This window comes from Zea mays, chromosome 3, assembly GCF_902167145.1.
Source record: "Zea mays cultivar B73 chromosome 3, Zm-B73-REFERENCE-NAM-5.0, whole genome shotgun sequence".
NCBI lineage: Eukaryota > Viridiplantae > Streptophyta > Magnoliopsida > Poales > Poaceae > Zea > Zea mays.
In genome coordinates this window covers 225,009,160-225,031,684 of record NC_050098.1, presented here as the reverse complement: position 1 = coordinate 225,031,684, position 22,525 = coordinate 225,009,160, and the positions used below count along the sequence as shown (strand labels likewise).

Sequence of the window (22,525 nt, the reverse complement as noted above, 5' to 3'; positions counted from 1 at the left end):
TGTTGTCAGCCTGCCCATCGGCCAGTGGCCAGTGCCCAGCGACCAGAGATCCACGCATCCACCGACTCCAAGAGGCAAGAGGCCGCCCGCCACCTGCTGCTTCACTGCACGCCATTCAGGTCAGGATCAACCGATCAAGCAAAATTGGTTTATTTTATTGTCTCTCAATTCTACACTCATTTTATTTATTTGTTGTAGTTGTAGAAAATGAAGAGAAGAAGAACAATAGCATCATATTTTACTCAACCGATCACTCCGATAATACAATTCAGTCAACCTCCTCATGGAATAAATTTGGAACCGGTAGTAGAGACGGTAGAAACTGAAGCTCAACCTAGTAATGTGCAGCAAACTATTCCTGGTGTTGTACCTAATCAAAATGGAGTTATAGTTGATCCTGGCCTTCGAGTTCCAATTGAGGATTTGGATCCAAATATTAGGGATGCTATAAAAAGAGAGTATATTTTGATGGGTCCATGTCAACCAAAAGGTCATAGTTATCCACAAAGAATAATATGTGGGCACAAACGACGATTTCAGGAAGATTGGTTTAATAATCATGCATGGTTGGAGTACAGTATTGTCAAGGATGCAGCCTTTTATTTTTATTGCTAGCTCTTTAAGCAACCAAGAGCTGAAAATTATGGTGTTAATGCCTTCATAAATGTTGGGTTCACAAATACAATAATTCTTCATCGATTAGGTACTTATTCTTGTCTGTCAATTAGTCTGTGCTAAATTTTTTCGACTAGAGTTAGTGGCCCTAGTCCTGTCGTGAGCAAAGTTCCGCCACTGTACATCGTTATTTCTATTATAATAGAGAATAAATAACTGTATTTCTACTAATATAGGTTGATGTCACTATAGTCACTAGCTCTTCATAAGAAGTTGTTGCTCCCTGCTTAGTGATCTTCATTCTTTTTGCATTAAAAGATTTGGGAGACATACAATATTTTCTTGTAATAGAAGTACACAACACATGTGATGGATACGTCTCTCACAAGGAAAATATGTCACTGATATAATGAGATGAGTGGGAATGACACATTGCAAACCAGTCTCCACTATGTTATCCACTTCTGAAAATTGTCCATAGAGCAAGGGAACTTATTGGATGCTAGGATGCCACAAACTACATAAGCATAGTTGGAGCACTATAGTGTGTAACCCTGATATAATCAAGTATTGCATTCTAAGTTAATAAGGTATGCCAGTTTCTACGTGCGCCTACTGATGTTCACTGGTCAGCAATAAAAGAATCATTCGATATATGAACCTCACACAAGATGTTGAACTTAGAATAAGAAGGTCATATTCCATAACATGGGTTTTTGCTATTTTTCTAAGAGATAATCTTATGTCCTTAGTCCTATAAAGCAAGCTACAATGTCAAAATCAAGTACAAAGGCTGAACATAAAGCTTTGGCAAATGAAACTACTAAAGTTACATAGATTCAACCCTTATTGAAAGGGCTAAGTATTTTTGCACCCCTTTATGCTAAATTATGGTGTGATAATATTAGTACTGGTTATTTAACAGCTAACCAGTGCTTGAGGCACATACCAAGCACACTGATATAGGTTTAAAAATGAACCTATATGATGCATTTTTAAAGTTCGTTCATTTTTTAAGTTCGTGGATTAAACTATGATGCATTTTTAGGTTCTTTGAGCTTCTACATATAGGAGACGTTATTGCAGACAGTCTAAATTTATCAAGGGATACCATTTATATCTACGAACTTAAAATGCATCATAGGTTCATTTTTTAAATCATACTGACCATTATGATATGACATTTAACAAATTCAAGAACTTAAAATTTTATTTATAAAGTTCGTGGATCTAAGTGATATCTTAGCCAAGTTCAAAGACCGCTCATGTGTTTAATTCTTTTTTTAATATCAACAATTGTATATGCCCCTCACTCCTAGTGGCTCATATCTCATGAAAGAGTAAAATGCAGTATCAGTTTTCGAACTTGGCACGTTATGTTATTTGGGTCCTCGAACATAAAAACCAATGAAGCCGGTTCTTTAACTTGATTGGCCCATGCAAACCCGTTAAAAACCGAGTTTGCTCAAATCTAATGGATATCGACCTGCCGTGCCACATTGGAGTACATTAATCAAAGTTTGGAGATCCAAATAATACATAATATCAAGCTCAAAGACCTAAGTGATACCAACATAGTAGGTCAAGTCGAGCAAACTCTTGACACAACATGTTAAGTTCTAACATCGCGAAATATGCCATCGTTGGCGGTACCAATGTCCGAAAGCTAAATGCTCCACGATGGTATCATTCGCTGCACCCTGTACTTTATCCAGCAAAAGTTAGAAAAGAAAAGGACAAATTATCACATCCTGGTTTGCAGTACGTTCTGAGAAGTCCGAGCTGACGCTATACACCACACCACAGCCAGCATGTCAACTCAACCAGTATATACGAATCTCAGCTGGCAGAATCCTAGTATGGTGAAGCTATGAACAAGCCACTGATCATCCCCTCCAGCTCCAGATCAAGCTATTCTTGCACCACTAGTCATAGTGCTCCACGAACTGCATCGGCTCCGCGAGATACGAGAACTCATCACCCCAACCGCAAGGCCGGCCACTCAAGTCCTCGACGTCGTGGAAGCCAGCGACGCCCTTGTCCGCTTCTCGCCGGTCCATTTCAGCGCCTGGTACCGCGTCCAGGTCCAGGTCCAGCTCGTCCCACACGTCAGACCAAATACTGTTCACCTCCTGATCATTCAACTCAGAACCAGACTCCTCCTGTCTCGCGGCTGTGCCAACATTTGTGCTCCCAGTCCCCACAGAGACGCCAGCCGCACCGGTCGCAAACGCGGCTTCGGTGCTACCCCTCAGTGGCAAATCGCCCTGCCGATGTCCTTCGTTTTCCATCAGCCGCTGTCTTTTGGAAGCGCCGTGTAGCTCTCTCTCCCTGGCGTAGTTGCGCAGGACCTGCTGCACGAAAGCTGGGTTGCTGAGCACCTTTGCGAAGAAGGCGATGGCCTTCTGCTGGTCCCTCTCGTTGTTCAGGATCCTCTCCTCCAGGGCGACGAGTTGGGATTTGCAAATGCTGTACTGCTGCCTTAGCGTGATGACTTCAGCCCTGAGCGCTGCGCGGTCCCGTTTCAAACTCTCGACCACCCCGGGATCCTTGTTGGGCTGTCCGGAACAAGCACTTGCGCTGTTTCTTGGCGATGCTTCTACCTGAGGCTTGGACGCGCGCCTCCTCCTGATGCTTTTCAGCAGATGCTTCTGGCCTGCTAAGAATGATTCGTTTGCAAACTCCCAACGATCTGGATTCACCTTCCTGAATCCCTGCACAAAAGGAACAGAACCATTAGGGCTTGTTCGGTTCTACCCCAATCCATATGGATTGAGGGGGTTTAATTCCTAGTAAGGGCATGTTCGTTTGCAAGGGATTACTTCCCTAAGTGGATCTAATCCAGAGAGGGATTGAGTGGATCCCTCCCTTCCACTTAATCCCCTTAGGCCATGTTCGGTTATAACTCAATCCATATGGATTGAGGGGGATTGGAAGGGATTCAATCCCTAGTAAGTCAAAATCCCCTCCAATCCGTATCAATCCCCTCCAATCCATATGGATTGAAAATAACCGAACAAGCCCTTAGGGATTTAATCCCTTTATGATTTAATCCATATCTCAAAAAGTCCATTCGGTTAATCCCTGCCATATACAACAGAATTTAAAAGGAAACAAAAGATGCAAGTCCGACCACTTGGCTTTCAATAGATGAGCGAAGTGTCCCTTATATTCTGAATCCTGAAACTGAAAGACACTTCTCTGAATTCTAAAACTGAAAGAAGTTTATCTGAATTCCGAAACTAAAAGAAGTGTCCCTGGTAATCTGAAACTGAAACCAGTCCAGCCACTAGTAGTACTCAAACTGAAACATGCAAGCAGACAAAAAATGTCTCTAGTATCAAGAAAAACTAACCAAAACGATCTATAGGATTTGGTCCATGATCACTTTTCTAAAAAAAAGTAGCATCTCCCTACGTTTGTCTACAAGGAAACCCAAAATAATGAAGTGTTCATGAATAAAAAACCAGATTCAAATTGTGATAGCAGATACTCAACGGGAAGCAAAGTTGATCCAAATCTCAAGGAACTATTTCAAGTTTCAACCCAGATGAAATAAAACCAAGCAAATGTCAAGTTTTCCCCTAGTCTGCTCACATCTGGCCCTGCGCAGTCAGTTATCTACATCAGGACTAGCAGCATATGTTCTTCTGATGTCGCCACAATGTCGTGCCCACTCATGCCCAGTCATGCTCCAAAAGAAAATATCACCAATTGAGCAGAGTCTCCAGCAGCCACACCTAGTAAATAGAAACAACAGGCAGTAGGAACACTATATAAATTAATTTCCAATGAACCAAGTAAGATATCTAAACATCTCATCTTCAACTAAGAGCTATTCACAATACTATTTGTTGTACCAGATATAAATAGACATCTCAAGTTCAGTTGAGTCTGAAATGAGCTATAAACATATATATGCACATTTCCATTCCACCGGTTACTGCATGAAACAAAGCGACATCCTCTGCGGATACAGTAGAAAACCCAAGCGAGTGTTGTACATTCAAACTACTAGTACTGTCTTGCATATTTTTTCATGAACTTTGAAACCGAGATGGTACATTTTTTTGTGTGAAGAATTTAAAAACACTAAATGCTTTGGGCAGCAAACTGAATATCATGCACCTTATTTGATCTGTGGGTGGAGCACTTTGTGACAGTGAAGAAACTGAGCCTGATGATCATATTGTTATCAGGTCTTTTGAGCTTTAACTAAAGGTGAAAAGGCGAGCTTCTATATGTGCATAATGTGAAGAGGATTTCCCTAGAGTGGTGAGGTGCAGATGCAGCAACATGTGTACTATTTGAATGGCAGTTATGTGTAAATGCAGATGATAAAATCACAGCATTACCTAGTTGAGTACATTACTATTTGAATGTGAACTTGAACTCTGTCGTGGGGGTGGGTGGGGTGGAGTAGCATGATGTATAGGTAGGTGGAGCAATAGGAAGCTTGTCTCTGTTCACATGAATTGGTGTAAATATAGCTGGGTTTGAAAGGAAATGATGATCAGTCTCTCTTGAGGCTATTCCCAAACAGATACACCTCTAAAAAACAGAATTTTAAAGTTTTACGCGTTGCATTAAGTTTAGTCCACCTTTTGGAGGTGATATCATGTGCATTAGTTAAGTGATTTCGAGGTCTGGCAACTGATACATCCTTATCTTGACTGCAAGGGGGGACTAATGGATGGAATAATTTTGTCTGTGCTATCACAATATCCAACACTTCCTTTTGCTACTGTCAGGTTCAATTTATGGCGAGCAACGCAAGCACGGATCTGACGGGGTTTTAAATTTTGAATCGAAAAGCCTAAAGATTTGCTACAGGAGAGAAAAGCCTGAAGATTTAATTCAGCGAAGTAGTGTGAAAATTCGTATCCAAGTGAAGAAATCTGCACCGAAACAAACCCAAAATTAGAAGTCCAGGACTGTCCCCTACCTGACCCACAGAAAGCGATATGAGCCACCACTCACCTCGGCTCCACACACGAGGGAATTTTCAACTATAGAAGAAAATAGCGCTTGATGGCGCAAGAACGAACTCGTGGAGAATGATAGCAGGTGCAAGAACCTAATCTCCCAAATACTTTAGATCCACGAAGAGACAAAAGAACCAAGACCCTAAATGCAGACGCAAGAACCAAGAACCCTAAACGCCCTAGGTGCGATAGAATCAGATAGGGAGGAAGAAGAATACCAGTGAGAAGATGAGCGCCAGAGGAGATCCACGCCGGAGAGGAATCCCGTGTCTTAGCCACTGCGCTATCGTCGCCGCAGCTTGCCTTCACGCGTGTTGTCTCGCATCTGCTTCGCGTGCGCTCGACGGGATATTTTCCACGTCCTAGAGACCGGGCGTCGTTCCCTGGCCAAGGTGACGAGGAAACGCCGGGCTCGGCCGGGATACAGCTCACGCGGGGCTTAACCGAACACCGATTTCTTGCGACCCGGGATTCTTTCCAGGAGTGGGTGATCCACGGGGATCTGGACTTGATCCCGGCCGGGAAAGGCCTAACCGAACATAGCCTAAGTGAAAATCTCCTCCAATCCGTATCAATCCCTCCAATCCATATAGATTGAAAATAACTGAATAAGCCCTTAGCGTTTATGCAAGAGGTAGCGAAACACAATCAACCTTTCACAGTTTCACTACCACCGTTCCGTCAGCGCAAAGCCGAGGTTGTACGAGAAGAGATTAGAATACAGAGTTTTTTTAACATTTTTCCATGAGACGAGCCCAAATCACTGATTTCCATCCACATTCATTCGTTCCAAAATATAGTTCTTTTTAGCCCACATTTTTCTGTTCATTCAAATGATAATAAATATAGACATACATACAAACTACATTCATTTATTACTTAATGGATATATAATTAGTCTAAAAAGAATTATAGTTTGGGAAGGGGAAGTATAGAACAAGAAAAAAGTAGTTAAAGCGGCAATGCCCTTTACCACAAAAAATCAACCAAAGGGACAATAGCACAATACACTATGAAATTACTTGCCACAAAAAATAAGGCCATAGGAACAAAGCAAGTGTCCTGCAGCTCATGGACATCAAGGCCAGATACATACTACAAGAAAATAACGGAGCTCAACATCACCAATAGGACAAACAAAACAACAAGTGTCACTTATATCATGTTCCCATCGCCTTTTGCTTTTTAACTGCTAAAGGTTGGACGGGTCATGAGGTTCAGTACTTCAGAGCAGTCAGAGCAGTGGAATAGAATTTGATTATGACATGCCAACTGCTCGGACACTTGTAGTCTCCAGGACAAAGCACATTATCCTATTGGTTTTAGAGGATACATAACACAAGTATCTTATATCGCAATAGGAAGAAACTGGAATTAGTGTTACACGCAACATGGTGGATGGAGCAGAAGAAATCTCACACAACAACATAGTGGATGGAGCATAAGAAATCTGAGCACATCTAATTCATCGCAGAAGTTTAAAACCTATTCTATGATTGTGGATAAACACGATTGAGTGGCATGAATGAGCATTTTGGCTGGACGCACAAACGCAGCTACATCTCCATTGAATTTCCGCTGTTTATGTAGCCAAAGATTTTCAGCTTTGATGATTAACACTGAAATAAAGTAACTGGCTAACTGCTAATCTGCTATACACAACAGTCCAAATTACAGGCACATGGATCAGCATAATGAGCAGTTGGGACTTGAGAACTTGGGGGTTGGGACTGGCCCAGTTCTACACTGTTCAACTGTTATCTCAGCAAAGTTACCCATGGTTCTAAATTCAAATTCTTCACAATCCACGAACACTACCCTCACACGTTAGTCTTGGCATCAATCCCGAGTTCCCGACTAATATAATTTGCCGCAAAACTGAAGCAGATCATATTCCCATCTCCTGCCTTTTGCAACACAAACAACTATGACCAACATTGATCAGACAACAACGAGTAACAGAGAAGCAACTGAGGTCCAGGAATCGCTAGCAACAGCTTACGCAAGGGAGGCAAAGCATACGGGATAAGTAAAGCGGTCGCCACACAAGAACGCCGTTCATCACAGCACGAAGCAGCAACAAGTATAGTAAGGGCATGTGCGCGTGGGTGCGGGTGTGGGAGATACCGTACGTACGTAGACGTTGAGCTGCCTGACGAAGGACGCGAAGTTGGCGTGCTTGAAGAAGCGCGGGAGGATGCCGGTGGCGAGCGCCTGCGGGTCCCACACCACGAAAGTGTTCCCCGCGCCGCAGGGCGCCCACGACACTACGGCGTCCGTGGCCGCGTCCGACACCATCTCGTACGTCTTCGCCACGAACGGCGCCGGAAACGGTGGCCCCTCCATCGACCGCGGCACAACTGACGACCCCTCCTCTGCTTCCGCCGCCCACGGCTCCGGCTTCGGCTCCAGCTTCACTGCCGCCACGCTCCGCGCCATTGCTTCGACTCCGAACCCGACGCCGCTGGTCCGCGTCGTCCTGGGCTTGCATCCGCTTGTCCCGGGGGCGAGCGGGCACGAGGAGGAAGAGGCCATCTGGCTGCGCGGTGGGCCGGTGGCGATGCGGTGAGGTGGTCGGGGACTAGGGGTACGGGGTTTAGGCATTTTATATAAACAGCTGCATACGACCAAGGCCATTATGGAACGGAAATTGTAAAAGTTTTTGGGAAAAAAAAACAGGACCGTTTGAAGTTTTTTTTTGTATGTGGTCCCTTGAAGACACCTCCGGTGAAGCATTTTGAACGCGCATCTAAATTGCTATAAGCCGTGTTTGGATCAGATAGATTTTATAGTTGATCCAAACAATTCAGCTTGTAGTCTAGCTTAAACTTATTTTAAAGTACCCAACGATCTACTTATAAAAAACTATTACCTACCTCTCCCTAACCATTGCAACTTATAAAAAACACATTTGAATTTTTACAGGTTTAACTTTTTTCTCTTTTTATGTTATAGTGACTCCAAATTGTTCCTAAGTCTACGCTCCAAACGAACACACATGGGATCTGTTTGGATCTACTTTTTTCGGCTCGCAGTAGCCAGAAGTCGTGTATGGCACCCAAACATCTAAATTCTCACGTAGTTGTCGTCCAAAGCGCTTCACCGCGAAAATGGGTTGGCAACGATCTCATAAAAGCGCCATGAGCCCGCTTGCTCAATAAGTCGAGCAGCTTTCTATCCTATCTGTGACCCATTTGTCCCCACATGTTAGGGTTCTGCTTTCGTCTTCCTACGTCGCTCGCCACCACCACTCCCGGGTCGGCTCTGAAAGGGAAATGTGCCCTTGGGCCATTTCTAAGTATTTTGGTGATTAAGTGTCCAACACAAGTGCCTAAGTGTTAAATTGTGCCAAGGACTCAAGAAGTGCAAATCAAGATTAAAGGTATGTTTCTAGACTTAGTACATTGTTTTGAAGACTAATGTATTGTGTCTAAGTGCTAGAAACAGGAGAAACAATTTAGGAGAAGTTGGATGTGTACAGCCAAAAGGCTGCTCGGTCTGGGTGCACCGGACAGTGTCCGGTGCGCCAGGCTGGCGTCTGTCAACTGGCTGCTCTCGGGAATTCGACGGCGGTGTACGGCTATAAATCACCGGACTGTCCGGTGGTGCACCGGACTGTCCGGTGAGCCAACAGTCGGCCCAGCCAACGGTTGGCCGCGTAATCCGCGCGCGACGCGTGGCAGAGCCAACGGTCAGAAGGGGCACCGGACTGTCCGGTGTGCACCGGACTGTCCGGTGTGCACCGGACAGTGTCCGATGCGCCAACGGCTCTGAATCTCCAACGGTCGGCTTCGCCAAAGAAGGAAAGAAATCCGCACCGGACAGTGTCCGGTGCGCCAGGCGACAGAAGGCAAGAATTGCCTTCCTGGAATGCTCTCAACGGCTCCTAGCTGCCTTGGGGCTATAAAAGGGACCCCTAGGCGCATGGAGGAGAACACCAAGCATTCTCTAAGCATTCCTAAGCACCAAGACTTCAATTCCGCGCATTCGATTCTTTGTGATAGCAACTAGAGCTCCATTTGAGTAGAGAACTCTTTTGGGTTGTGTTGTGAGCTCGAGTTGTGACTTCTGTGCGTATTGTCGCTCTGATTTTGTGTCTTGTGTGCATTGCTCATCCCTCCCTTACTCCGTGCTTCTTTGTGAACATCAAAGTGTAAGGGCGAGAGGCTCCAAGTTGTGGAGATTCCTCGCGAGCGGGATAAAGTATACAAAGCAAAACACCGTGTTATTCAAGTGGGCCTTTGGACCGCTTGAGAGTGGTTGATTGCAACCCTCGTCCGTTGGGACGCCACAACGTGGAGTAGGCAAGTGTTGAACTTGGCCGAACCACGGGATAAACCACTGTGTCTATCTGTGATTGATCTTCTTGTGGCTATCGTGTCTTGCAAGAACTCCTTTCTAGCCACTTGGCTTTATTGTGCTAACTCCTAATCAAGTTTTGTGGCATTACGTTTCAAGTTTTACAGGATCACCTATTCACCCCCCCTCTAGGTGCTCTCAATTGGTATCAGAGCCGTTCTCTTCAAGAAAGGGACTAATTGCCCAAAGAGATGGATCCTAAGGGCAAGGGGATGGTGGTCAATGATAAGGAGAAGGAGTCCTTCGTCAATGATCCAAAGGATGACAAGCCTACTGACTCAGGCTCGGGCCACAAAAGAAAAGACGGGAGGAAGAAGAAAACAAGGCGCATCAAGGAGATAGTCTACTACGACAGCGACGAATCTTCCTCTTCCCAAAAGGACGACGACAACGACTACGAGAAAAAGAAGACGGTTAATTCAAACTTTTCCTTTGATTATTCTCGTATTCTGCAAAGTTCCAATGCTCATTTGCTTTCCATTCCCCTCGGTAAACCCCCCCCCCCCACTTTGATGGAGAGGACTACGGATTTTGGAGTCACAAAATGTGTAGCCACTTGTTCTCTCTCCATCCAAGTATATGGGAGATAGTAGAAAATGGAATGCACTTTGATAGTACGGATAGTCCTATGTTCATTAATGAGCAAATTCACAAAAATGCACAAGCTACTACTGTTCTTCTAGCTTCATTGTGCAGGGATGAATACCATAAGGTGAGCGGCTTGGATAACGCCAAGCAGATTTGGGACACCCTCAAAATCTCACATGAGGGGAACGACGTCACCATGCTCACCAAGATGGAGTTGGTGGAGGGCGAACTTGGGAGATTCGCAATGACCAGGGGCGAGGAGCCAACCCAAACGTACAACCGGCTCAAGACCCTCGTCAACAAAATAAGAAGCTATGGAAGCACGCGATGGACGGACCACGACGTCGTCCGCCTAATGCTAAGGTCTTTTACTGTCATTGATCCACATCTTGTGAACAATATTCATGAGAATCCTAGGTACACCAAGATGACGCCCGAGGAGATACTTGGAAAGTTTGTAAGCGGGCGGATGATGATCAAGGAGGCAAGATACGTTGACGATGCGTTGAACGGCCCAATCCATGAGCCTCAAACCGTTGCTCTCAAAGCAACGAGGAGCAAGAAAGTGCTACCTAGCAAGGTGGCACAAGTTGAGGCGGCAGGACTCAATGAGGAAGAGATGGCCCTCATCATTAAGCATTTCAAGACGGCGCTAAGGGGTCGCAAGGAACATCCCAACAAGACCAAGACGAAGGGGAAGCGCTCATGCTTCAAATGTGGTAAGATTGGTCATTTTATCGCTAATTGTCCCAATAATGATAGTGACCAAGAACAAGGGAACAAGAGGGAAAAGAAGAAAGCTTACAAGAAGGCTAAGGGCGAGGCACACCTTGGAAAGGAGTGGGACTCGGATTGTTCGTCGTCCGACTCCGACAACGAAGGACTCGCCGCCACCGCCTTCAACAAGTCGGCCCTCTTCCCCAACGAGCATCACACCTACCTCATGGCAAGGGAAAAGAAGGTAAGCACTCACAATACTAGTACTTACACTTCCTCAAGTGATGAAGAATCTAGCGATGATGAAATAGACTATTCATGTTTATTCAAGGGCCTAGATAGAACTAAGGTTGATAAGATTAATGAATTAATTGATGCATTGAATGATAAGAATAGGTTATTAGAAAAGCAAGAGGATCTTTTGTATGAAGAACATGATAAGTTTGTAGAGGCACAAAAATCCCTTGCTTTAGAAATTAAAAGGAATGAAATGCTTTCTTGTGAATTGTCTACATGCCATGACTCTATTTCTAGCTTAAAGAGCATAAATGATGATTTGAATGCTAAGTTAGAAATAGCTAATAAATCATCATCTTGTGTAGAACATGTTGCAATTTGCAATAGGTGTAAAGATTTTAATGTTGATGCTTGTAGTGAACATCTAGTTTCAATTTCTAATTTGAATGATGAAGTGGCTAGTCATAATGCCCAACTTAAGACTAGCAAGAGTGAATTTGACAAACTAAAATTTGCAAGGGATGGCTACACGATTGGTAGACACCCCTCAATTAAGGATGGTCTTAGCTTCAAGAGGGAAGTCAAGAACTTAACAAGCCATAAGGCTTCCATCTCCGCCAAGGAGAAAGGGAAGGCTCCTATGGCTAGTAGTGCTCAAAAGAACCATGCTTTCATGTATCATGATAGGAGACATTCTAGGAATGTTTATAGAAGTTATGATGCTTTTGATTCTCATGTCATGATTGCTTCTAGTTCTTCTATTATGCATGATAGAAATCTGTCTAGGAAAAATGTTGTTCATCATATGCCTAGAAGAAACATTGTTCATGTTCCTAGGAAAGTAAACTATGAATCTTCTACAATTTATTATGCTTGCAATGCTTCCTTTGCTATTTGTAGAAAGGATAAGAAGGTAATTGCTAGGAAATTAGGGGCCAAATGTAAGGGAGACAAGACTTGCATTTGGGTCCCTAAGACTATTGTAACTAACCTTGTAGGACCCAACATGAGTTGGGGACCTAAGACCCAAGCCTAAATTTACCTTGCAGGTTTATGCATCCGGGGGCTCAAGCTGGATTATCGACAGCGGATGCACAAACCACATGACAGGGGAAAAGAGGATGTTCTCTTCCTACGTCAAGAACAAGGATCCCCAAGATTCAATCATATTCGGTGATGGGAACCAAGGCAAGGTGAAAGGGTTAGGAAAAATTGCTATTTCATCCGAGCACTCTATTTCTAATGTGTTCTTAGTTGAGTCGCTTGGATATAACTTGTTGTCTGTGAGTCAACTTTGTAATATGGGATATAATTGTTTATTCACAAATGTAGATGTGTCTGTCTTTAGAAGAAGTGATGGTTCATTAGCTTTTAAGGGTGTACTAGACGACAAACTTTATTTAGTTGATTTTGCAAAAGAGAAGGCCGGTCTAGATGCATGCTTAATTGCTAAGACTAGCATGGGCTGGCTGTGGCATCGCAGTTTAGCACATGTGGGGATGAAGAACCTTCACAAGCTTCTAAAGGGAGAACATGTGATAGGTCTAACTAATGTAACTTTCGAAAAAGATAGACCTTGTGCAGCTTGTCAAGCAGGTAAACAGGTGGGAAGCTCTCATCATGCCAAAAATGTGATGACAACATCAAGATCCCTGGAGTTACTTCATATGGACCTCTTCGGACCTGTCGCCTATCTAAGCATAGGAGGAAGTAAGTATGGTCTTGTTATACTTGATGATTTTTCCCGCTTCACTTGGGTATTCTTTTTGCAGGATAAATCTGAAACCCAAGGGACCCTCAAGCGCTTCCTAAGGAGAGCCCAAAACGAGTTTGAGCTCAAAGTGAAGAAGATAAGAAGCGACAATGGGTCCAAATTCAAGAACCTTCAAGTGGAGGAGTATCTTGAGGAGGAAGGAATCAAGCACGAGTTCTCCGCTCCCTATACACCACAGCAAAATGGTGTGGTAGAGAGGAAGAACAGGACGCTACTAGACATGGCGAGGACGATGCTTGGTGAATTCAAGACGCCCGAACGGTTTTGGACGGAAGCCGTGAGCACGGCTTGCCACGCCATAAACCGGGTCTACCTTCATCGTCTCCTCAAGAAGACTTCATATGAGCTTCTAACCGGTAACAAACCCAATGTGTCTTACTTTCGTGTATTTGGGAGCAAATGTTACATTCTAGTGAAGAAAGGTAGGAATTCTAAGTTTGCTCCCAAAGCTGTAGAAGGGTTTTTGTTAGGTTATGACTCAAATACAAAGGCGTATAGGGTCTTCAACAAATCATCGGGTTTGGTTGAAGTCTCTAGCGACGTTGTATTTGATGAGACTAATGGCTCTCCAAGAGAGCAAGTTGTTGATCTTGATGATGTAGATGAAGAAGACGTTCCAACGGCCGCAATACGTACCATGGCGATTGGAGATGTGCGACCACAGGAACAAAAGGAGCAAGATCAACCTTCTTCCTCAACAATGGTGCATCCCCCAACTCAAGACGATGAACAGGTTCATCAAGAGGAGGCATGTGATCAAGGGGGAGCACAAGATGATCATGTAATGGAGGAAGAAGCACAACCGGCACCTCCAACTCAAGTTCGAGCGACGATTCAAAGGAATCATCCCGTCGACCAAATCTTGGGTGATATTAGCAAGGGAGTAACTACTCGCTCTAGATTAGTTAATTTTTGTGAGCATTACTCTTTTGTCTCTTCTATTGAGCCTTTCAGGATAGAAGAGGCCTTGCTAGATCCGGACTGGGTGTTGGCCATGCAGGAAGAGCTCAACAACTTCAAGAGAAATGAAGTTTGGACACTGGTGCCTCGTCCCAAGTAAAACGTTGTGGGAACCAAGTGGGTGTTCCGCAACAAACAAGACGAGCACGGGGTGGTGACAAGGAACAAGGCACGACTTGTGGCAAAAGGTTATGCCCAAGTCGCAGGTTTGGACTTTGAGGAGACTTTTGCTCCTGTGGCTAGGCTAGAGTCAATTCGCATATTGTTAGCCTATGCTACTCACCATTCTTTCAGGTTGTTCCAAATGGATGTGAAGAGCGCTTTCCTCAACGGGCCAATCAAGGAGGAGGTGTACGTGGAGCAACCCCCTGGCTTTGAGGATGAACGGTACCCCGACCACGTGTGTAAGCTCTCTAAGGCGCTCTATGGACTTAAGCAAGCCCCAAGAGCATGGTATGAATGCCTTAGAGACTTTTTAATTGCTAATGCTTTCAAGGTTGGGAAAGCCGATCCAACTCTTTTTACTAAGACTTGTGATGGTGATCTTTTTGTGTGCCAAATTTATGTCGATGACATAATATTTGGTTCTACTAACCAAAAGTCTTGTGAAGAGTTTAGCAGGGTGATGACTCAAAAGTTTGAGGTGTCGATGATGGGCGAGTTAAGCTATTTCCTTGGGTTCCAAGTGAAGCAACTCAAGGATGGGACCTTCATCTCCCAAACGAAGTACACGCAAGACTTGATCAAGCGGTTTGGGATGAAGGACGCCAAGCCCGCAAAGACTCCAATGGGAACCGACGGACACACCGACCTCAACAAAGGAGGTAAGTCCGTTGATCAAAAGGCATACCGGTCTATGATAGGGTCCTTACTTTATTTATGTGCTAGTAGACCGGATATTATGCTTAGCGTATGCATGTGTGCTAGATTTCAATCCGATCCAAGGGAGTGTCACTTAGTGGTCGTGAAGCGAATTCTTAGATATTTAGTCGCTACGCCTTGCTTAAGGATCTGGTATCCAAAGGGGTCTGCCTTTGACTTAATTGGATATTTAGACTCCGACTATGCTGGATGTAAGGTCGATAGGAAGAGGACATCGGGGACGTGCCAATTCTTAGGAAGGTTCCTGGTGTCATGGAGTTCTAAGAAACAAACTTCTGTTGCCCTATCCACCGCTGAGGCCGAGTATGTTGCCGCAGGACAGTGTTGCGCGCAACTACTTTGGATGAGGCAAACCCTCAGGGACTTTGGCTACAATCTGAGAAAAGTCCCACTCCTATGTGATAATGAGAGTGCTATCCGCATGGCGGATAATCCTGTTGAACACAGCCGCACAAAGCACATTGACATCCGGCATCACTTTTTGAGAGACCACCAGCAAAAGGGAGATATCGAAGTGTTTCATGTTAGCACCAAGAACCAGCTAGCCGATATCTTTACCAAGCCTCTAGATGAGTCGACCTTTTGCAAGCTGCGTAGTGAACTAAATGTCTTAGATTCGCGGAACCTGGATTGATTTATAGCATACATGTGTCTTATGCCTTGATCATGTTCCTTAATGCACTTTGTTGTTTTATGGTGCTCAAGTTGTACAAGCACTCCCTGGACCTCACAAGTCCATTTGCAAGTGATGCACATATTTAGGGGGAGATGTGCTATAACTTGACCCTTTGAGGCTAACTGTGTGCTTGAGTTTGCTTAATTTAGTCTCAAAGGAAGTTTGAAAGGGAAAAGGTGGACTTGGACCATGCAAGACTTCCACTGCACTCCGATGAAAGAGTAACTGATTCTAAGTTCATCTTTGTACTCTTATTGTCTTTTTACTCTTAGTTGAAGATTTTGGTGAGGCAATGGGGTTAAAGGGCCAAGATTGATCCCGTTTTGGTGCTTGATGCCAAAGGGGGAGAAAATAAGGCCAAAGCAACAAATGGATCAGGTACCACTTGAGAATTTTGAAAATAGTAGAATAGAGCTTTTGATTTGTCAAAAATCTTATTGTCTCTTTTGTCAAAAGTTGGCCTCTTATGGGGAGAATGGTTGATTATGGGAAAAAGGGGGAGTTTTTGAAACCTTTGATCAATTTCTCTTGGAACAACTCTCTTTATGTCTCAACAAGTGTGTTTGACTTAGAGATAGGAAATTGAGGTTGATTTGCAAAAACAAACCAAGTGGTGGCAAAGAATGATCCAAATATGCCAAATTTGAATCAAAACAAAATTGAGTTTTCATTTGCATTGATGTTGCACTTCTTTTAGTTGCTTTTTATTGTGTTGGCATAAATCACCAAAAAGGGGGAGATTGAAAGGGAAATGTGCCATTGGGCCATTTCTAAGTATTTTGGTGATTAAGTGTCCAACACAAGTGCCTAAGTGTTAAATTGTGCCAAGGACTCAAGAAGTGCAAATCAAGATTAAAGGTATGTTTCTAGACTTAGTACATTGTTTTGAAGACTAATGTATTGTGTCTAAGTGCTAGAAACAGGAGAAACAATTTTGGAGAAGTTGGCTGTGTACAGCCAAAAGGCTGCTCGGTCTGGGTGCACCGGACTGTCCGGTGGTGCACCGGACAGTGTCCGGTGCGCCAGGCTGGCGTCTGTCAACTGGCTGCTCTCGGGACTTCGACGGCGGTGTACGGCTATAAATCACCGGACTGTTCGGTGGTGCACCGGACTGTCCGGTGAGCCAACAGTCGGCCCAGCCAACGGTCGGCCACGTAATCCGCGCGCGACGCGTGGCAGAGCCAACGGTCAGAAGGGGGTACCGGACTGTCCGGTGTGCACCGGATAGTGTCCGGTGCGCCAACGGCTCTGAATCTCCAACGGTCGGCTTCGCCAAAGAAGGAAAGAAATCCGCACCGGACAGTGTCCGGTGCGCCAGGCGACAGAAGGCAAGAATTGCCTTCCTGGAATGCTCTCAACGGCTCCTAGCTGCCTTGGGGCTATAAAAGGGACCCCTAGGCGCATGGAGGAGAACACCAAGCATTCTCTAAGCATTCCTAAGCACCAAGACTTCAATTCCACGCATTAGATTCTTTGTGATAGCAACTAGAGCTCCATTTGAGTAGAGAACTCTTTTGGGTTGTGTTGTGAGCTCGAGTTGTGACTTGTGTGTGTATTGTCGCTCTGATTTTGTGTCTTGTGTGCGTTGCTCATCCCTCCCTTACTCCGTGCTTCTTTGTGAACATCAAAGTGTAAGGGCGAGAGGCTCCAAGTTGTGGAGATTCCTCGCGAGCGGGATAAAGTATACAAAGCAAAACACCATGGTATTCAAGTGGGTCTTTGGACCGCTTGAGAGGGGTTGATTGCAACCCTCGTCCGTTGGGACGCCACAACGTGGAGTAGGCAAGTGTTGAACTTGGCCGAACCACGGGATAAACCACTGTCTCTATCTGTGATTGATCTTCTTGTGGCTATCGTGTCTTGCAAGAACTCCTTTCTAGCCACTTGGCTTTATTGTGCTAACTCCTAATCAAGTTTTGTGGCATTACGTTTCAAGTTTTACAGGATCACCTATTCACCCCCCCTCTAGGTGCTCTCAGGCTCTCGATGCTGAGCCCCACTGGTTCTCGTCGTTTCTCCCTCCAGGCTTGCATCCTTCCTCGTACCTTACTAGCGCTTATTCTTATTATAGATGTTGCTCGTTGAGTTCGCCGTTGTCGATTCAGAGTTCTTCATAGATTCATCTTCTGGTATGGTATTTGTTCCCCGTTCGCCTTCATATGGATCTGTCCATGTGTGACTATGTGCCTATGGCATTGCTTCCCTTTGTCTTCGAATTGTGGTTCATGGATCTAGCAAATGTTATGTGTGCGATTTACATGTATTTGCCTATCCGCCTGTGGGATGTTTCCAACACTTTCTTGGTTTCAATATTTTTAGCTATCCTCATTTAGAATCCAGAGATCTGGTTGCCCTCTGATGTACATTTCACATCTAGAGATACATGTCACGTCACTAACACTTTCTTGTTCTTTTTGTTTACAGGTTATCTACAGATCTAGAGATATGTTCCCCTCTTCGTGCTCCTGACTTCGGTTTGAAAAAGGTGAAGCTTCACTTCCGACCTATAATTTTGTTGTTGTTGTTATTACCGCACAAATGTTTACATGCATTTTTGTTGGTGTCATCATTTGGTGCTTAGATCCGGATTGTTGTAAATGTCCTTAGACCTTAACATAGGATGCACCAAAAATATTTTCTGTCACCGAAGATTGTAACCACATATATGTTATAGTGGTTGTCGAGTTGTTTGTGAACTATGTCCTACTACTTGGTCCATGGGCCTTGTACTCATGGATTTGGTTATTTCTTGTTGGCATGCGTGTTCCAATGGGTAGTAGTAGTTACATGTAATGTGTTGTGAACATTGTTGTACTAAATTGTCCAGGTTTCCTGTACTCATTAAATTCATAACAGTATTCTAAAATGCAGATGAATATATTAGAGAATGTAATTGTCTATTACTCAGACACCACAATTGTGTACATATAGGAAGATAGGGAACCTCGTATGGTAAGCCCATCGTCTGTGATATGTTTACATTCTAACACTCCCCCTCAGTTGGAACTTGGAGCACTGCGAACATTCAGACTGTTCCTAAACTCGATGAAGACCGAAGTCGGAAGGCCCTTGGTGAATATGTCAGCGTACTGAGATGTTGTGGGCACATGCAGAACATGGACCTCTCCAAGGGCGACACAGTCACGCACGAAGTGTAGATCAATCTCCACATGCTTGGTCCGCTGATGCTGAACAGGGTTGGTAGACAAGTAAACAACACTGACATTATCACAGTACACAATGGTGGCTCGACGAAGAGGGCAATGGAGCTCATGAAGGAGTTGGCGCAACCAACACGCCTCCGCAACTCCATTGGCGACAGCGCGATACTCGGCCTCAGCACTGGATCGAGAGACAGTAGGTTGACGCTTCGACGACCAGGAGATCAAATTGTCACCCAAGAACACACCGTAACCAGATGTGGAGCGACGAGTGTCGGGACAACCAGCCCAATCAGCATCAGAATAGACTGTGAGGTCATCAGGCGAGGTCCGGTGAAGATGAAAACCAAGGTCCAAGGTTCCCTGAACATAGCGCAGGATGCACTTCATGGCGGTGAGATGAGGCTCCTTCGGATCATGCATATGAAGACAGACTTGTTGTACTGCATAGGCAATATCAGGACGAGTGAAGGTGAGATACTAAAGAGCACCTGCTATACTGCGGAATCGTGTTGGGTCAGCCACCGGAACACCATCTGCAGGTAGCTTGGCGTGGGTATCAACAGGGGTGCTGCAAGGTTTGCAGTCACTCATACCAGCACGGTCCAGAATATCCAGCATATACTGCTTCTGAGAGAGAAAAAAACATCAACTCGACGCTCAACTGACAAGCCCAAGAAGTGATGAAGAGGACCCATATCTGTCATAGAAAATTCCTGCTGAAGAGCTGCAATAATCTGTTGAAGAAGTCTTGGTGCTGAAGTTGTGAGAACAATATCATCCACGTAGAGAAGCAGGAAAGCTGTGTCAGCACCACGACGGTAGATAAACAGTGACGAATCAGCCTTGGACTCAACAAAACCGAGGGAGAGGAGATGTCCAGCTATCCGGAGATGCCATGCGCGAGGAGCCTGCTTCAGCCCATACAAAGACTTGTTCAAGCGACACACATGCTTAGGTCGAGAGGGATCAACAAAGCCTGAGGGTTGTTCAGAATAAACTGTCTCATTGAGTGTCCCATGAAGGAATGCATTCTTGACATCCAGCTGATGAATGGACCAGGAACGGGACAGAGCCAAAGTGAGAACAACACGAACAGTAGCAGGTTTGACAACCGGGCTAAAAGTTTCATCATAGTCGATGCCTGGACGCTGAGTGAAGCCTCGAAGAACCCAGCGAGCCTTGTAGCGGTCAAGAGAACCATTAGCAAAAAAATTGTGTCGAAAGATCCACTTACCGGTGACAAGGTTGATTCCCGGCGGTCGAGGAACCAATTCCCAAGTGTCGTTGGCCTGAAGAGCATCAAACTCGGCCTGCATGGCCGCCCGCCACCGAGGATCAGTGAGGGCAGTGCAGATGGATGTCGGAATGCGAGAGAGGGTCCCAGCATGAAGATTCAACCGGTCGACAGGTTGCGTGAAGCCGGATTTGCCACGAGTCTGCATGCCATGATCATTGATGACCGGCACAACGGATTGAGCGACCACACGCTCAGCCCTGCTAGCAGCAACCTGAGACAGTATGTCCACAGGGGCAACAGGGTCAGGCATGACAGGTCCGCCTGGACTGGTGGTGGTCGATCTGCCCGTGCCGATCTCCGGGGTGCTCGGGGTGCCAGGGTTTCCCATGCTGGGACTGGCCGGGCTTGACGGGGCACCAGGGCTGCCCAAGCTAGAGTCAAGCTCGACAGTGGGCAGCAAGGAGGCAGCTGGTGAGGACGCGCCAGACTGAGTACCTGCAGATGTAGTGCTAGACTTTGGAAAAATAGCATAATCATCATCATTGCTTAGGAAATCCAACGTGCTAAGATCCGAGGCAGATGTGGACATGTTAGAAAAAGGAAACACAGATTCATCGAACGTTACATGGCGAGAGATGATAATCCGGTTGGAGTGTAGGTCGAGACATCGATAGCCCTTGTGATCAAAGGAATAGCCGAGGAAGACACACAATGATGAACGGGGAGATAATTTGTGAGTGGCAGTGGCAGATAAGTTGGGGTAACACGCACAGCCAAAGACACGAAGATGAGTGTAGTCGGGGTAGGTGTCATAGAGGGCAAAGAACGGTGTAAGGCCACCTAGGGTTTTAGTGGGATGGCGATTAAGAAGATAGGTGGCGGTGTTAAGCGACTCAACCCAATAGACCGGAGGTAGGCTACTTTGAAAGAGTAACGAGCGTACAATATTATTGACTGTGCGAAGAGTATGCTCGGCTTTACCGTTTTGTTGAGAGGTGTGTGGGCAGGACATGCAGAGAATGGCACCGTGGGAGAGGAAGAACGTGCGAGCCGAGGAGTTGTCAAACTCACGGCCATTGTCGCACTGGACGGCCTTGACAGAGGCGCCAAACTGCGTGCGCACATGAGCAAAAAAGTTAGAAATGGTGGTGAAAGTATCAGATTTAAGACGAAGAGGAAATGTCCAAGTATAATGCGAATAATCATCAATAATAACGAGATAATATTTGTAACCAGACACGCTGACAACTGGAGAGGTCCAAAGATCACAATGTATTAAATCAAATTTATTGACGGCACGAGTGGTAGATAAACCAAAAGGAAGACGAACATGACGGCCAAGCTGGCAAGCATGACATAGGTGATCATGTTTAGGTTTATTACAAGTGATGGCCTGGGAGCTAATGAGCTTGGACAAAGCATCAAAACCGATATGACCGAGACGACGATGCCACAGGGTAGATGTCACAGCAAGGGCGGGTGTGCTGCTGGTGGTGGGCGGGAAGAACGGGTAGAGGTCACCCGTGCTATTGCACCTGGCGATCACGTTCCGAGTTTGAAGATCTAAAAGGGAATTAGGCTTACACCTAGTTCCTAAATAATTTTGGTGGTTGAATTGCCCAACACAAATAATTGGACTAACTAGTTTGCTCTAGTGTACAAGTTATACAGGTGCCAAAGGTTCACACTTAGCCAATAAAAAGACCAAGTATTGGGTTCAACAAAAGAGCAAAGGGGCAACCGAAGGCACCTCTGGTCTGGCGCACCGGACTGTCCGGTGTGCCACCGGACAGTGTCCGGTGCACCACCGGACATGTCCGGTGCACCAGAGGACTCCAACTCAAACTCGTCACCTTCGGGAAATTCCAGAGGCGACTCCGCTATAATTCACCGGACTGTTCGGTGTACACCGGACAGTGTCCGGTGCTCCAAGGAAGAGCGGCCTCAGGAACTCGCCCGCTTCGGGAAACTGCAACGGCTGCTCCGCTATAATTCACCGGACATGTCCGGTGTACACCGGACTGTCCGGTGTAACTGCGGAGCAACGACTACTTCGCGCCAACGGTCACCTGCAACAGCAATTAATGCGCGCCAGCGCGCGCAGAGGTCAGGCACGCCCATGCTGGCGCACCGGACACTCTACAGTACTTGTCCGGTGCGTCACCGGACATCCAGGCGGGCCCAGAAGACAGAGCTCCAACGGTCGAACCCAACGGCTTTTGGTGACGTGGCTGTCGCACCGGACATGTCCGGTGTGCACCGGACTGTCCGGTGCGCCATCGAACAGACAGCCTCACCAAACGGCTAGTTTGGTGGTTGGGGCTATAAATA

The 22,525-nt window shown here is 45.6% G+C and overlaps 1 protein-coding gene across 4 annotated transcripts; it reads right to left on the bottom strand.

The window, feature by feature from the left end:
- Nucleotides 1-2,045: 2,045 nt before the first annotated feature.
- LOC100277492 (uncharacterized) lies at nucleotides 2,046-8,179 on the bottom strand. 4 transcript variants are annotated; one of them, NM_001151031.1, is made up of 2 exons: nucleotides 7,737-8,176; nucleotides 4,115-4,355 (listed from the first exon to the last, which is right to left on the bottom strand). In NM_001151031.1, the coding sequence occupies exons 1-2, from the start codon at nucleotides 8,037-8,039 to the stop codon at nucleotides 4,323-4,325; spliced, it is 336 nt and encodes a 111-aa protein (NP_001144503.1). In that variant the 5' UTR covers nucleotides 8,040-8,176; the 3' UTR covers nucleotides 4,115-4,322. The 4 variants fall into 3 exon arrangements, 3 of the variants coding, with proteins under 3 accessions (XP_035821687.1, NP_001351050.1, NP_001144503.1); XM_035965794.1 differs by lacking the exon at nucleotides 4,115-4,355 and adding an exon at nucleotides 2,046-3,329 and having other exon boundaries at nucleotides 7,728-8,179; NM_001364121.1 differs by lacking the exon at nucleotides 4,115-4,355 and adding an exon at nucleotides 2,339-3,329 and having other exon boundaries at nucleotides 7,737-8,165.
- Nucleotides 8,180-22,525: the final 14,346 nt, after the last annotated feature.

Coding starts and splice junctions, on each gene's coding strand:
- LOC100277492 (XM_035965794.1), bottom strand. CDS start 8,135: ATGGCCTCTTCCTCCTCGTGCCCGCTCGCCCCCGGGACAAGCGGATGC. Junction 3,330..7,727: donor TCAACGTCTACGTACGTACG/GTATCTCCCACA, acceptor CCTTTTGTGCAG/GGATTCAGGAAGGTGAATCC.